Genomic DNA, 17060 nt, shown 5'->3' with positions numbered 1-17060 from the left:
GAGCGGCAGACGTCTCCTCTCTCCGAGAGCGACGCACGTACCAGGAGTGATGAACCTCGGGGCAGTGCTACTGTCCAGAGGTGCACCACTATATGCAGACTGAACTCTACATCCAAGGATTGTGAGTCAGCTGTGGGTGCGTTACGGCAGAGCCGCGGTAGATCTGTTCGCAAAATATCAAAATAAAATGCTCAATGTCAGCTGTTCTTTTCAATGCGCGATTTAAACGCAATGTTAGGCGTGGACGCGCTCGTGCACGATTGGCCTCCGGGCCTTCTGTACGCATTCCCACCCCTGGCTCTGATACCCCCAACTCTGGCCAGAGTGAAGGTACAATGCCACACTCTTATCCTGATAGCTCCGCCCTGGCCCGCAATGTACGGGCTGGCAGAGATATATCAGCTGCTGTGAGGGCAGCCATGGCAGCCCCCACTACGCAGGGACATACTGTCTCAGGCGGGGGGGGGGCGATCATTCACCCACGCCCAGAGCGCTGGGCACTATGGGCCTGGCCCGTGAGTGGTACAATCTGAATACAGTGGGACTCCCTCAGAAGGTGATAAACACTATTCAGAGTGCAAGAGCTTCCTCCACCAGGTCTCTCTATGACTGTAAGTGGAGGGTGTTTGAGGAGTGGTGCCTTCAAAAAGGACCCATCTCCTTTCAATGTCCTGTCGGGGGGATTTTATCCTTTCTACAGGACTTGATCGATAAACACAGAGCTTTCTCTACGATCAAAGTGTACCTGGCTGCTATTGCTGCATGCCATGTGGGCTTTGAGGGAAAGACGGCTAGCCAACATCCTTTGGTCTGCCATTTTATGAAAGGGGCTCGCAGGCTCCTCCCTGTTTCCAGGTCACTGGTGCCCTTATGGGACTTGGCAGTGGTTTTAGATGGGCTCAACCTGACCCCATTTGAACCCCTGGAAGGAGCTGACATGAAGCACTTGTCACTCAAGACAGTGCTGTTACTGTCCCTGGCATCCGCCAAGCGGGTCAGTGACATTCATGCGCTATCTGTACATCCTTCATGCACTCATGAGAGTGTTGTTGAAGCCCAACCCTGCCTTTATACCAAAGGTGGTTGGTTCATGTACCCCAATTGACATTGAGGCATTTCCTCCGCCGCTGTGTCCCTCCGGGGAACAGCAGCCGGATTTGCTGTGTGTCCAGTCCGTGCTTTACGCACTTATATGGACAGATCAAAAGAGTTTTGTCATAATGACCAACTCTTTGTGTCCTGGGCTAACCCTCACAAGGGCAAGCCCGTTACTAAGCAACGGCTCTCCCAATGGATTGTGGAGGCAATTGCTTTGGCCTATACGAGTCAGGGGCTGCAGGCACCTTCGGGTCTGCGGGCTCATTCGACTCGTGGTCTGGCTACATCCTTGGCTTTGTTCAAGGGTGTTTCCATCCAAGACATCTGTGCAGCGGCGAGCTGGTCCTCGCCGCTCACTTTTGTCCGCTTTTACAGGCTAGACGTCTCTGCTCCTAGTGTGGCCCGAGCAGTGCTGGGCACCTTGTTGAGTCAGAGCTCTCCCTGTTAAGTTCTGGTTGGTTTGGTGATTTTCTAGATAAGCTCGTCTGGCAATACGGGAGCTACAATTTCCCATAGTGAGACATCGAACGGAGTGTTATGAATGAGAACTATAGGTTACTTACGTAACCCCAGTTCAGAGTAACATGTCGTGAGATGTCTCACCAGACGGCCCTCCTTGCTATGGTGAAGCGAGAAGATGTCCTTATATTGAATGCGACGTAGCGCAAGCTACTTATAGGGGGTGGATTCCCTGACGCTGACGTCAAGATCACCAGCCAATCATGATTGGCGTAATGAGATTAATGCTTCTGTTTGCTCCGCGATGAGGCGCATCCCATAGTGAGACATCTCACTACATGTTACTCTGAGCCCTGGGGTTACGTAAGTAACCTATAGTTTCAGAGTGCATCGAGTTTAAAATACCATCTACAAGCTGATGCTGACAGCCCCGCTGATGCTGACAGCCCCGCTCCTGCCGCCCACTTGTGGCAGACCACACTTCCACGCTCACCGGCAGGCACTGACTGGCTATTGGGAGGACCGGGAGGGTGTGTGTATGTGTGGCCCGAGCGAGCGAGAGAGAGACCTTACGTGCATTGTTGTTGTTAGCATCTGGTGCTAGCTAGCTGCGCTAACGGATATAAGGAGCTGTTTAAATGAAAACAGAGGAGCGACATTTCGCCACAACTGCGCCGAGCACTTGACTTTATGCAGGCAGCCAGACAGTGGGACATTGTACGAAAAGTCAGCACACTCAGCACGGATAGTGCGCAACATGATTGCAGCGTCCAGGCAGCTCCCGTTCGAGCATATGCCTTGAGTTGCACATAGCTCCAACGATCCAACACACACACACACACACACACACACACACACACACACACACACACACACACACACACACACACACACACACACACACACACACACACACACACACACACACACACACACACACACACACACACACACACACACACACCATTTGTATTGTATTATTGTATGAGAGAGGTTCCAGGTTGAATTGAGGCGAATATTTGTAATGTTCAGAGGTTGTTGTGTTTAATATTCATGAGAATATTTGTCATTGTTCAAATGATAAACATTAGCATAAAGCATATTTGTCAACTCATATGTTGATAAGAGTATTACAAACTTTAACAATATTCCTCTAAAGTACATTTAGAACAGATCAAAAAGGTGCGATTAATTTGCGATTAACTATGGACAATCATGCGATTAATCGCGATTAAATATTTTAATCGACTGACAGCCCTAATATATACATATATATATATATATATGTGTGTATGTATATATTTATATATATATACACACATACATACATACACACATATATACACACATATATATACATATACACACATATATATACATAAACATATGAGGGTCTAAGCCAAGGACAGAGGGTGTCGTATTGTCATACTGATATTTTGTACAAACTGTGAAGTCCACTGAGACAAATGTAACATTTGTGATATTGGGCTATATAAATAAACATTGATTGATTGATTGATTGATTGATTGATTGATATATTGACATACATATATACATATATACACACACATGGTTGGTATTTAACAACAACAAGGGGTGTTATAGTCTGTGTTGTAGTGTGTGATATTGGTATTTATTGAAACATTTGACACCTTTCCTTCAAGTACTATACGTTTTAGTTACTTGTGGGGTACTTTAACATGAATACAAAATCACAGTTGCTATCCTTTTACTCCATCACATTTCAAAGAGAAATAGGCTATTGTTATTTTAACTCCACCACAGTAATCCATTATCAGCTTTACTTTTTAGATAAGATTTAACTCACAATTGATCATAATGGGCTTCAAAATACATACATTTTCATATATTACCAAGTGGTTTCATGTACAACCCACATAAGTATCATGCTAAATTAAGCTTTGTTGCTTGGATATCACTAGATCCTGTAACATCAGCGTAATATAAATGTACATAACGATTGATGTGTAACTTAGCATAATTACTAGCTAGCCTCTAGCTGCTAACTACCGCGGCCGCCTCCTTAATATCAAATCCATCATAACAATCCAGTACCATGCTGTCATGAACGTGCTGTTACGTGTACGCAACTTGACGTGCTTGATGTGAACGACCTTTTGGGGGGCGTGGTTAAAGTTGCGCATGCTCTATGAGCGCACATACGGGTACTTCTCAGGCATGCCGGGTAATCTGTGACGTTTCGCTCTCTCAAAAGTTGGCCCATTTTGTCTTCATGCACCAATGAGCGGCTCTCATAGGAATGAATGAGGCCCCGCCTCCCACGCAGTATCCAGTTCTTATTATACATCCATCATGGGTATGAGGCAGGGCTTGAATGGGTGATCTGTTTGGTATTTTGAGCAAAACACTTCAGAGACATGTTTTGTATAGATATGGCCCTATAATATATTGTTCAAATAAAGCATAATAGGTGAGCTGTAAGTTTTATTTTTTTCATGCAATGGTAGCTACAAGGCGGCCCTGCAGTAATATTCTGTTATTGTTCAAAAGTAATCTACAATTCGACCTTGCAGCTATATGCAGCAAAAGCCTCGTTCAACTTTTTGTCAGACAACTGCATTTATTTTTCCTGGAACCCCCTGTGCTTCCCCAGAGATGTTTGCCACTCTGATTGTTTTTTCATAGATGGTTTAACACTGCTAAATATGAACTACTCTTAAATATAAAAATAATCAAGGGTTATCAAAAGGGCATTATCAAACATAACATCAAGCCTATTTTTCAGCGGATATGATATATTAAAAGCTAGCAGATGACAGCATGCAATTAGTCTATTTATATAAAAAAAGAAGATATTTCAAGGCTGAGGTTCAAGAAGTTTAGTCAGCAATGTGTATGTGCGTGTTTTTAACTCTTTTATTTTGAAAAAAGTTAATGTGTGTGTAAATGTTGGGTCAAACAAACACAGGATTTTCTCCGAAAAGAGAACTCTGTTTCCTGTGTGACTTTTTTCTATTTATTATGTAACTTACAGTAAATAATGCCAATAACACACTAAAATATGTTAACCAAAACGTTTTAACTTAACCTACCTACGTTCTTTATTTTTTATTGTTTTCATTTCTAACGTTGACGTCTTGAGCAGCGACTTTTATCGGTGAGAAAATGTGATTCACTCTAAATGTTATTAATACATGTGGTTTACTTGTATGTGGGCTGAGTTAGGTGACCTCCATGCATATCCTGTCATCCTTGTCATTAATTGTCCGTTAGTAGAATGAGGGAACAGTCCTTTCTCATTTCTCAAGACACTGAGCAGCTTTGCTCTCCGTCACTGTTTATTTATTCATTATGCGGCTTTTATTTATTCACACTGTGCTCTTCATTCAACAGCATGCCTCCGCCCAATTCAGCCTTCTGTCCTTCATCTTTTACATAAGGGAAGTCAATGAGGCTTCCCGTCTCTAACTCATCGTTGATCATGCATGTCAGCATCTCTATATTTCTATAAATGTATGTGTCATGCTCTGTTTGTCCGCCTTGCCATTACATTATGAACTGGTTATGAGCTGATTTTCTGCTCACATACCTATTAGTTCTGTGAAGATACTTCATTGATGTTTGCACCTTTCGATAACAACCTGAAAACTAATATATTCACAAGCTGTGAAGTCATTTCCAAACATCATTTCACAGAACTCTTTTCTGTATCACCGCTACTGCGTACTTCACCTCCCACACACTTGTTGGGATTTTTGTCGAACAAACACTTGACATGAGAGTGGGCACAGCATGCACAAACTTAACAATGCATGCAATCTGACAACTCTCCTCAAAGTATAAAAGGAACAACAACTGCACTCACAACAGGAGAAAACATTTGTAAGCAGTTCTCAGGTTTCATATTTGTATATACTTTGAAATGTTCACAATGTATAAAAGCTCTTTATTTTCTCATACTGCCTGTGCTGCAGCACCTCTTTTCACCCTCTGTCTGAAAACAGAGCCCAGTCTGCTCTGATTGGTTAGCTGGCCGACTCTGTTGTGATTGGTCAACTACTTAGAAATGTCCCACCCATTAGCCTATTATTTAACTTGTTTTGGAGCGCTAGCCAATAGAAACACGAGTGTTACGTAGTGATGCCACTATGTCGGCGTAAACAAAGGAGTCCAATGGAGGCGCTTCAGGCAGGCAGGGAGGGGGGGGGGGGGGGGGAAGAGTGTGTGGGAGAGAAACTCCTTCTGGAAGGGAACTTTGGGATTTTAGTATTTGCAGACCATTTACATCATGCACTAAAACCAACACACTACAGGAAAGAGAAAACCTCAAATATTAGCATAAATATTCAAACACACAGCTCGATATACTATACTTGGTTCTCGGAGACCCCTCGTGTTTTCCTGTATCCTTGTATCACTTTTGAGGATTCTGCTTGTGGCAGGATGGACGCTCCATGCGTTTAGTGGATCAGAAAGATTGTTACTTTCCTGAAACTCACAGCATGAGCTGGTTTCCCTCCATGGAACGTCATTTTAGAACTGGGTTTTGCCATGTTTTATATACATTATACATCTATGTTGAGGAACCGTTAGTAAAAGTGTAAATACATATTTTCTCCAATATCTGAGCGAAATATGCAGTGGAGTTCTGCACTTCCTTTCTGATCCACCTTCCCAACTTGGAGACTGCTTTAACCTTTAAACAGGAATGTTATGTTAAAGGCCAGCATACGTTCATCAGGACATCTGAAGTGATTTAAAATGGGAGACAGGGCCACAAACTCTGTTACTGTTTAGAATAGCCAATCTTGTGTAAAGCTTCGGTGTCTTTGTCTAAATACACTGAGTCTTTCCATGTCAACCTTCTCTTCTCCGTCCTGAGATTTAATCTGAGATGGCAAATCTTAACTGGAATCAAAATGTATGCAATGCTGCCTGGTTCATGAATAGACTACTTGGAGAATGAGTTATCCGAACATCCATTAGTGCTTACATAAGCATCCAGCATAGGGTGTCTGGCTCTCTGAGTAAGCGGAGCACTTTGGACTTTGTTAAGCCTAGTGATGTAAACTAAAGGCTTCAGTCATAAAATGCATTTTCTAACTTTAAACTTGGAAGATACCAATTAGTATCTGCAACTGCAGTAATCATGTTACCACTCTGTAGGTTGCTGTTTATTCATTACCATCACACTGAGCTGATAGAAACCAATTTAACTCGCTTTTTTTTTAGGCTTTACACATATGGGGTGATAGATAAATGACACAAAAATGTGAATATTTTGAACCAATTCTATAATGGCAGCGATTAACATTTTAGACACTTTTTAAGAATGAAATGTCAATATATATTTGCTCATTTTCAGGTGTATATTTGTATTTTGTGCCTCTATTGTGACATGTTGACATGCATTGAAGTGTAAAAAAAAAGGCATTATTTTTGTCATTCCTGTGCAGCAGCAACTCTTTTCAGCCTCTGTCTGAAACCAGAGCCCAGTCCCCATTTGCACAGCACTGCATGTCTTATTCATGGCACAAAGGCTGCTCTTAAGATCAAGCTGAAACCTTTGCATATAATATTTCTTTAAAAAATACGATTACTTCCACCAGTAAGGCGCATAACCACCATCATGTCACACAGGCTGTTTCACTTCATGTATTCTCTTTAATTAACTGAGATGATTAAAAGGACATGTGAAAATGACAGTGGACTACATTTTGCACCTACACACTATGATTCATGTAGAATCTGAGCACCATCAGTTTCAATATAACCTTAGCTGGATGAAGTGAATTAGTAACTGACATCTCTTTGTGTAACCACCCCTGCCTCGACTCTGACACTTATTTTACTCTGTGACTCAAACATTCCCAGAAACCTCAGAGCTCATTAGACCAGCATTCTTTTGTTTCTCCTCTACGACTGATTTGTACAACTTCAAGGAAAGAGCAGAGGAAAAAAAACACGCCCAGACAGACTGAGTTTGCCACCTAAAGCTACTGTAGTGCTCTGTAGTGCTGGTTCCATGCCAACCAGCCCTAAGCTGTTTACATCCCCAAAGAAACTCTGTATGGGGAGGCACTAACAAAATATGTCAGATTATTACAATTTACAACATCAGGAAGATACGTCCCCAGCTGACCCAGAAAGCGAAGCAGGTTCTGGTCCAGGCTCTCGCCATCTCACGCCTAGACTACTGCAACTCCCGCCTGGCTGGTCTACCTGCATGTGCCATCCGACCTCTGCAGCTCATCCAGAATGCAGCGGCTCGTCTGGTCTTCAACCTTCCTAAATTCTCCCACACCACGCCGCTCCCTCCACTGGCTTCCGGTAACTGCTCGAATCCACTTCAAGACAATGGTACTTGCGTACCATGCTGCGAATGGATCTGGCCCTCCGTACATCCAGGACATGGTTAAACCGTACACCCCATCACGTGCACTCCACTCTGCATCAACCAAATGGCTCGCTGCACCCTCGCTGCGAAGGGGACCCAAGTTCCCATCAGCAGAAACACGTGGGTTTGCTATCCTGGCTCCAAAATGGTGGAATGAGCTCCCCATTGACATCAGGACAGCAGAAAGCTTACACACCTTCCGGCGCAGACTGAAAACTCATCTCTTTCGACTCCACTTCGAGCAATAGAACTATTAACAAAGCACTTATATACTAATAAAGGACTGGCTTACCTAAAAAGCCAGTTGAGTAGCACTTGAAATGTTTTTGCTCTATGAAACCTGATGTACTTATATGATTCTGTTTTCTTCATGTTTGTATTGTGTTGGTCGAACGCACTTATTGTAAGTCGCTTTGGATAAAAGCGTCAGCTAAATACAATGTAATGTAATGTAATATTAAAAAAAACATTACATCTGAGCGGTGCACATCACAGAGGGACTGGTAGAGGAGAAATTATACACTACCGACAATGTTTGGATGTGATGGCAACCCTAATAACTATTGTGTCGTGTACCCCATAGAGAATTATCACACAGTATTTTACATATTTGGAGTTCTGTGGTCGTAAATGTATTCACACTCACTGCTCTTACTAAACTTGTTTCTACTCTACCATCCCAGTATCAGATGGCAGGCAAGTGGAGTTAGCGACTAGTTTGTCAACCTAGTAGCATTTAGCGGTTAAACATATTTCCATCATTAATCAATCAATCAATCAATGTTTATTTATATAGCCCAATATCACAAATGTTACATTTGTCTCAATGGTCTTCACAGTGTGTACAGAATATCAGTATGACAATATGACACCCTCTGTCCTTAGACCCTCACATCGTACAAGGAAAAACTTCCGAAGAAAACCCACAGTTTAAAGGGAAAAATGGGAGAAACCTCGGGGAGAGCAACAGAGGAGGGATCCCTCTCCCAGGACGGACAGACATGCAATAGATGCCGTGTGTAAATTGAAAAGATAATACATTTGCAACATAGGTAGTCCAAATGTTTGGAAATGCATGTGTGTATAATAGGAAGATGAATCCACGAGGATATCCATCCAGGACCGATGATCCAGGACCACAGCCACGACTCACGATCCAGGGCTCGCGATCCAGGACACAGGACCGCAGGATCATCCATGACTCCGGATCCCGGCGTATATAGACACCAAAAATAAAGACATTTGGGGAAGCTGGGTTAATCGGAACATGAGAGTACACAGGTATAGACAGAGAGAAGGAAGAAGTAAGATGTCCCCCGACAAACTAAGCCTATATCAGAAAAACTAGGGGCTGAATCTAATCAGCCCTAACTATAAGCTTTATCAAAAAGGAAGGTCTTAAGCACACTCTTAAAAACGGATAGGGTGTCTGCCGCCCGAACACAAACTGGAAGCTGATTCCACAAATGTGGAGCTTGATAAGAAAAGGCTCTGGCTCCCATTGTACTTTTAGAGACTCTAGGAACAACCAACAACCCTGCATTCTTGGAACGCAATGCCCTAGTAGGACAGTAGGGTATAATGAGTTCTTTAAGGTAAGATGGCGCCTGCCCATTAAGGGCTTTGTAGGCGAGAAGAATTTTAAATTCTATCCTGTGTTCTATAGGGAGCCAGTCTAAGGCAGCCAGAACAGGAGTAATGTGGTCCCTTTTCCTAACTCTGGTTAGTACACGAGCTGCAGCATTTTGAATCAGCTGAAGTGACTTGACTGACTTCTTGGTACTCCCTGATAATAAAGAGTTACAATAATCCAGCCTAGAAGTAACAAATGCATGGACTAGTTTCTCTGCATCGTTTTGAGGCAAGATATGCCTGATTTTTGCAATGTTACGTAGATGGAAGTAGGCGGTCCTTGAAATTGATTTTAAGTGGGCATTAAAGGATAAATCCTGATCAAATATAACACCAAGATTCCTTACAGTCTCACTGGAATGCCAAATGAATGCCATCCATAGTTAGTATATCTTTAGATAATTTGTTTCGTAGATTCTTCGGGCCAAGGACAATAACTTCAGTTTTGGTCGTGTTTAACATCAAAAAGTTTAAGGTCATCCATGTTTTTAAGTCCTTAAGGCAGTCTTGAATTTTATTTAGATGATTAATTTCATCAGGCTTGATTGATAAATATAGTTGAGTATCATCCGCATAACAATGAAAGTTTACAGAATGATTCCTTATAATATTGCCTAACGGAAGCATATATAATGTGAACAAAATAGGTCCGAGCACTGAGCCCTGTGGCACTCCATGGCTAACTTTGGTTTGCGTGGAAGATTCATGGTTAACACGTACAAACTGAGAGCGTTCAGATAGATAGGACCTAAACCAGCCTAAAGCAGTTCCCTGTATGCCAACTAAGTGCTCTAGTCTTTGCAATAGGATATCATGGTCGATAGTATCAAATGCAGCACTGAGATCGAGCAAAACAAGAATAGAGACAAGTCCCTTGTCTGAGGCTATTAGAATGTCATTTGTGACTTTAACCATAGCTGTCTCTGTGCTATGATGTGTTCTAAAGCCAGACTGAAAATCTTCAAATAAATCATTGTTTTTTAAGTAATCACACAGCTGTTTTGCGACCGCTTTCTCAAGAATTTTTGAGAGGAATGGAAGATTAGAAATAGGTCTATAGTTGGCTAAAACCTCTGGATCGAGGTTGTGCTTTTTAAGAAGCAGTTTTATCACTGCTACTTTGAATGATTGTGGAACATAGCCTGATAATAAAGACATATTCATAATATTTAATAAAGAAGTGCTAATTAATGGAAAAACTTCCTTCAACAGCTTAGTTGGAATTGGGTCTAACATGCACGTTGATGGTTTAGAAGAGAGAATCATTGAATGTAATTGTTCAGGGTTAATGGCTGAAAAGCATTCTAGTTTACTATCTAGTGTAATATTATAACTTACGTTTCCGGGAGCTGTTGATATACAATACTGGTCAAAGGCAAGAGGTCATTAATTTTGTTTCTAAGAGTAACAATTGTATCGTTAAAAAAGCACATAAAATCATTACTACTGAGTGCTATGGGAATAGAAGGCTCAATCGAGCTGTGGCTCTCTGTCAGCCTGGCTACAGTGCTGAAAAGAAATCTTGCATTATTCTTATTCTCATCTATTAATGAAGAGTAGTAGGCTGCTCTCGCTTTACACAGTGCTTTCTTATATTCATTGAGAGTAATATGCCAAATTAAACGAGATTCTTCAAGTTTAGTGGAACGCCATATCCTTTCAAGTTGTCTAGACTTTTGCTTTATTTTGCGGGTTTCGGCATTATGCCATGGAGCTAATCTATGTTGTTTTATTTTCTTCTTTTTCAAAGGAGCAACAGAGTCTAATTGTATTCGCAGCGCATCTGTAGCACTATCAACAACATTATCAATTTGGGGTGGTGTACATTTTGTATAAGTTTCCTCCCTTACATGCAGACATGCTATCGAGTTAAGTATTGGTGGAATCTCTTCCTTAAATGTGGCTATAGCACTAACAGATAGGTTTCTGCTGCAAGAGCTTTTGACTAATGCTTTGTAGTCTAGTAACAGTACTTCAAAAGTTACTAAGAAATGGTCGAATAAAGCAGGATTATGCGGTTCGACTAATAGTTGCTCAATTTCAATACCATAAGTCAGAACAAGGTCGAGAGTGTGATTATAGCAGTGGGTTGGTTTATTTACACTCTGACAGAAACCAACAGAATCTAATATAGAGTTAAATGCAACAGTAAGGCTATTTTTATCATCGTCAACATGAATATTAAAGTCACCTACGATAATTACTTTATCTGTTTTAAGAACCAAAGTTGATAAAAACTCGGAGAATTCTGATAAGAATTCTGAATAAGGACCTGGTGCACGATACACTGTAACAAATAAGATTGGCTGCAAAGTTTTCCAGGTCGGATGTGTAAGACTAAAAACGAGGCTTTCAAAGGAGGTATAATTTAATTTTGGTTTAGTATTGATAAGTAAACTTGAGTCAAAGATTGCTGCAACTCCACCTCCTCGGCCCGTGCCTCGAGCAATATGAGTGTTGATATGGCTGGGTGGAGTGGCCTCATTTATGCTGACATATTCTTCATGTCTCAACCAAGTTTCAGTGAGACAGCATATATCAATATTATAATCTGATATTAACTCATTTACCAATATTGCTTTAGATGCTAGAGATCTTATGTTTAAGAGACCACATTTAATCTTCCTGTTTTGTTGCACTGTAGTAGTTGTTACATTTACTTTTATTAGGTTATTATGTATGACACCTCTATTAGGTTTACCTTAAATTGTCCTTGGGCAGACACACACACCGCTAATATTGGGTATTTTATTGGGTTCGGGATTCCTATGGATGACTGCCTAGGAGAGAGCGCAGAGAAGCGTGTAAGACTGCGTGTAATTGGTGGAGACTAAATCAGAGTTAAAAATGAAGCGAATATTGGACTTAAATTAGTCAGGTGGCCAGAGACACGTTGCTCTGAGTCGGCTAGATGTGCAAGTAGGGAAATGTCAGGGTGATTATGCGCTGATCTACCAATCAAAGGGTCAGCGGTTCAATCCCCAGTCCCTCAGCATATACTCAATATCAAAATTGTTCACTTAGTCATGACTACTTTATTGAAGTGTACGTATGTCGCTTTGGATAAAAGCTTCTGCTAAATAACATGTGATGTAATAAGATAATAGTATTTGATTTTTTTTATTGAAGATTTCCAAGCCACTAAAGAGTTCAAAAATATATCAATGCAACTTTAAAAGATCAGTAACTAAAAAGGTATGCAAGGATGTTTTTCAAAAGCATGACTGAAGAGCAAATCATTTGCTTTTATTCTCCATTTTAAGAGGTGCACTCAACATAAATTGACCTCCCTTCATGGAACATTGAACATTCAAAAATCATTTTAACATTAACATCAGTTTAATACATAATTCAAAAACTGGTTCCTTTTCTGACAAAATCAATACAAAGGTTTGACTGCGCATTTCTGTGTTTGGTGTCTATAAGTGTGAAAGGCTGCCTGTACTTTATATGTGTGATGACCTTCATTTGTGCAGTTACAGTGTCCTCGGTGTGCTCACTCATAATCATGGGCCATTACCTCTATTATGATGAAGCTCGATTCACCATGGAGGAACAAAACACACACACATAATAATGGACCATGGGTACAACCTCTCCCTTGGCTGTTTTTTGTGAGTGTCTCTCATAGTGAAGGACTGTGTTTTGCATCTGAGCCATCTGGTACAAGAGTCATACTCTTCATTGGGCTTGACAAGGTTTTATAAAATTAACGGTTGTAGAGTTTGTCAACTCATAAAACGTAGCACCAAACAAAACAAGAGTTGTTTTTTTACAGCAAATGTCGATCATTAGCTAAACTTCTCCTCTGAATAGTCCAATAGTAGCAATGATAACTAGGCATGGCAGTCCTATCCAAATGCGTAATTGATGTAAATGACACCGAACTGTCTTCTTTAGAATTTCCGAATATAACAAGTTTAAGGAATAGATTAAACATTTGCTCAGTAGTAAACTTTTACATGTCTCACAACAGTACTTACAGTGGCATTGCTTACTAGCCCAAGGGTTAGCTTTATTGTATTTAAATAAACCCAATCCCTTGACAATTAGAGATTTGAAAAAGAGTCAGGTTTACCTTTTTTTTTTTACCTTCTTCTCACTAGTGCCAACGTTGAAAAGTAAGCGAGAGGCATTAGCCATTAGCTTAAGCTAACCAAAGCCAGAGACTAGCTTATGTTTCTGTTTCAAACATTTAGAAGTAAGTTAAAAAGGTCCTTTTTTTGTTAAAACATTACCCAAGAAATTTGAGTGGCACCTTCATATTTGCCATGTGAGATTGAAGAGTTTGACAGACATTACAACACTTACAAAGAAGAGTGGAGGTTGAAAACGGTCAGTTGATCTTCACTGTATAACTTTGTTTTCCTTTTTATTCCTGTCGCTAACATGCAGACTCTACGGCGAGCTAACAAACTGCACATACCTGGTGGCGGAGAAGATGGACTGCTTCTGGCCCAACAGACTGGTGGATGAGTTCTTTATCCGAGTCCACCAACACTACTTCCACGACTGCTCGCTGTCTGGACGGCTTCTCCAGGACCCGCCAAATCGCATCCTGGGGCCATTCATTGCAGTGCCCATCCTGGTCACCCTCCTCATGACGGCCTTGGTGGTGTGGAGGAGCAAGCGCAGTGAGGGGATTGTGTAGTGAAGGGAAAAGGGGGCCAGGGTAACAGAACTCAAAACAAGAGGTACTTTTTGTCGCTAAGGTTTCGTCATATTCAACCCTCAGTGGCCAAAGGGTCTCTTTTTTCTTGGTGGATATTATTTTAATAGGACCTGAATCACCTCACTATGGACCTGGAAATGGATCCGGTTTATATATTTAAAATCAGTGACATTTATTTCAATAATTTCTTTGGATAACCGAGCGAAGAGAAACCAAACTGTGCTCTTGAATCTGATATGGACCAGGTGTATAGCGGAACAATGTTGTAAATATGAAAAAAAACCACTATTGAAAGACACTGCTTCAAATAATCGTGACTTCGGTGATGATGCCAAAACTCACACAAACAACTATTTTTGGAGACCAAGAAAGTAACTGTTACATACTACACAGGCTACGAAATGACAGTTACTCCAACTTCTCTAAAGGAACCCCGGTATATCAGATGTTATGTGCAAATATACATATACTGTAAATATACAGTGTGTACAACAAGGGATGCAACTGTCAGTGAATTGTCAGAATGTCTTTATAACACATAGTCAAGAAACCATATTAGACTAAATTAATTTCTATCGGATGCAAATTCTGTGTTTCCATGTCATGCAAAGACACCCCATTTTAACACATGTGCATTATTTGGAATACATCATCTTTATCGTGCAGATGGCCTATAGTCACACATTCAAGATACAGTGGAAGAAGAATGTCTGTTTTTTGTTTTAATATTTAATTTCCCCCGCTCATCAGACCTCATGCCCTCAATCTATAGGCATACCCAGAGCTTAGTCTCCCTCTGAATGGGAAACGGAGATAGGTTTCTGCTGCATATTGCAAACTGATCCAACTGGTGGAAAAATGCAAGAGATAATGATGTCACATACTGAGGATTGGCAGGTGTGTGATACAGGTGAAAAACAGCATGGCACCGAGAAGACTGTCACTAGGGTCAAGGCCCCAATTTGGAGGGACTGTGATGACAGCTTTCCTCCTCCACAACCAAAATGAAGAACTGCCAGCAAACACACAGGTGGATGAAGCTGAAAGCAGAGACTTTGAAGGCCAAGGTAAATAGTGCAGAAGTTTGGGGACTGCAGACAGTTAATTAACCAAAACATATCAGTCTTTCTGATTTTCCTCCCTCACACACCTCTCCTATCCGTGTTTGTTACCATATACAAAGACACTATCCGAACGATTTAATTTAGGAAGCTATGTGAAAATGTTCCAAGAAAGAAAAGAGAACAAACAGTAGGAAAATCACAAATCTCACTACAGAGAGAACATAAAGCGATGGATTAGCCAACGCACATCTCTGTTGAACACTGCCTAAAGCACAGTTTGTGTATCATGGACCTTAGGTTTTATTGATTTGTGATTCTCCGTTTGGAAGAGTGCGCTGTGTGAACCGTTTTCTCATTGATATTTTTGAATGCTCTCTTTCCTTTATATATTCATTGACCTGTAACCTTCCTGTCAGCATAACACTCTAAAGCACACCCACACAACATGATCTTACCTTTTACTTTGTGCCAAATTGTCTTGGAAACCGGGCAACGTTCGCTTTGAAATGTCTAATGTTCTGTTGGAGTGTCTTCGAATTATTGACATTTAATCTATGATCATGACAAAAGTTGAATAAAACGTCTGATCACTGTCTGATACACTTGGCATTGGTATTTATTTTTCTCATGAGTCAAAATGAACAGTACAAATGGCTGTGTTTAATATGAATGATGAATCCTCCAATAATGTATGCGTGGCTTAGTTCACATCATTGAGTCATAATGCATGCACTGGGTCACTGTCATTTGCTGAATTGTACAAAAAAGTGAAACAAAAAACTATATTTAGTTAAATGTAAAAAAAGGCCTGTAGTTATTAGGTCAGAAAGCATATGTATAGCATAGGATTATGTGGGAATTGAGTCCTATCACTCCGCCTTTCAGATGAAAAAACAAACCCTGGGTAAACTTATCGAATTAATAACGACACATTTTTCCCAACTGCTTCATATCCGATAAAAAATACTAATTTGTCCTCAAAGCAAAAGTCCTAAATCCTTTTGGTTGCAGTGGTTGAATTTTCTTTGTTGTGCAGGTTGGTTAGCTTTGTGTAGGATGGAGAAAGCCTGTTGAAATAACAACAAGTCAAGTGGAATGTCAATAAAGACAAGTCTATGTCAACTGTCAAATCAAAGGTCAAGTAAATGGAAACAAGTCAAAGTCAAGTACCAAGTAATTTGAGACAAGTCTAAGGGAAGTCATTTGAGACAAGATTAGGTCAAGGGTTGAGTAATTCGAGAAAGGTCTCAGTCCAGGATTAAGTATTTGAGACAAGTAGAAATCAAGTGTCAGTCACTCCAGGAACATTGAACTCTACTCATAGTCATTCAAGACTAGTCTAGACTCTACAGTATGTCAAGCAATTATTAATTTGAAGCAATTCTAACACGACTGTCTCAAGTCATTTGAACTAAATCCAAATAAATCGTTAAGTCCTAGTCAAGTGTCAAATCCTTCAAACCAAGTATCAAATGAAGTCATGAGTTCATTGGGGTAATTCATTAAAATGACCTTCAATCATATCTTTACACTTCTCTGGGTCAATACTGACTTTTCTATAGCGCTAACTGAGTATTTTCATGCTGCCCTATTTTTATTTTCCTGGGATTTTACCAATCAAGTCTTGAATATTCTTGCTTTCAACCCAGCAGCTGGTCGTAGGATTGCTATTGCAGTGATTAGGACTCTCACAACAGGCTGATTTGTACATGTAACTTTAAAGAAAGTAACCGTACACTGCCTGCCACATGGATT

The 17060-nt window shown here is 40.7% G+C and overlaps 1 protein-coding gene across 1 annotated transcript in view; it reads left to right on the top strand.

Annotated features, from left to right (window-relative positions):
* Nucleotides 1-15892, top strand: part of ramp1 (receptor activity modifying protein 1) — a 135772-nt gene extending 119880 nt beyond the window's left edge. Inside the window, exon 3 of the mRNA XM_034110071.2 lies at nucleotides 13965-15892. Coding sequence (XP_033965962.1) covers nucleotides 13965-14220 — 256 coding nt within the window. The 3' untranslated portion in view covers nucleotides 14221-15892. The remainder of the gene's footprint in view (nucleotides 1-13964) is intronic.
* Nucleotides 15893-17060: the final 1168 nt, after the last annotated feature.

The sequence above is a fragment of the Pseudochaenichthys georgianus genome, chromosome 21 (genome assembly GCF_902827115.2).
Source record: "Pseudochaenichthys georgianus chromosome 21, fPseGeo1.2, whole genome shotgun sequence".
Taxonomy (NCBI): domain Eukaryota; kingdom Metazoa; phylum Chordata; class Actinopteri; order Perciformes; family Channichthyidae; genus Pseudochaenichthys; species Pseudochaenichthys georgianus.
The sequence above is the reverse complement of the archived record's forward strand: the minus strand, read 5'-3'. Positions and strand labels throughout refer to the sequence as shown.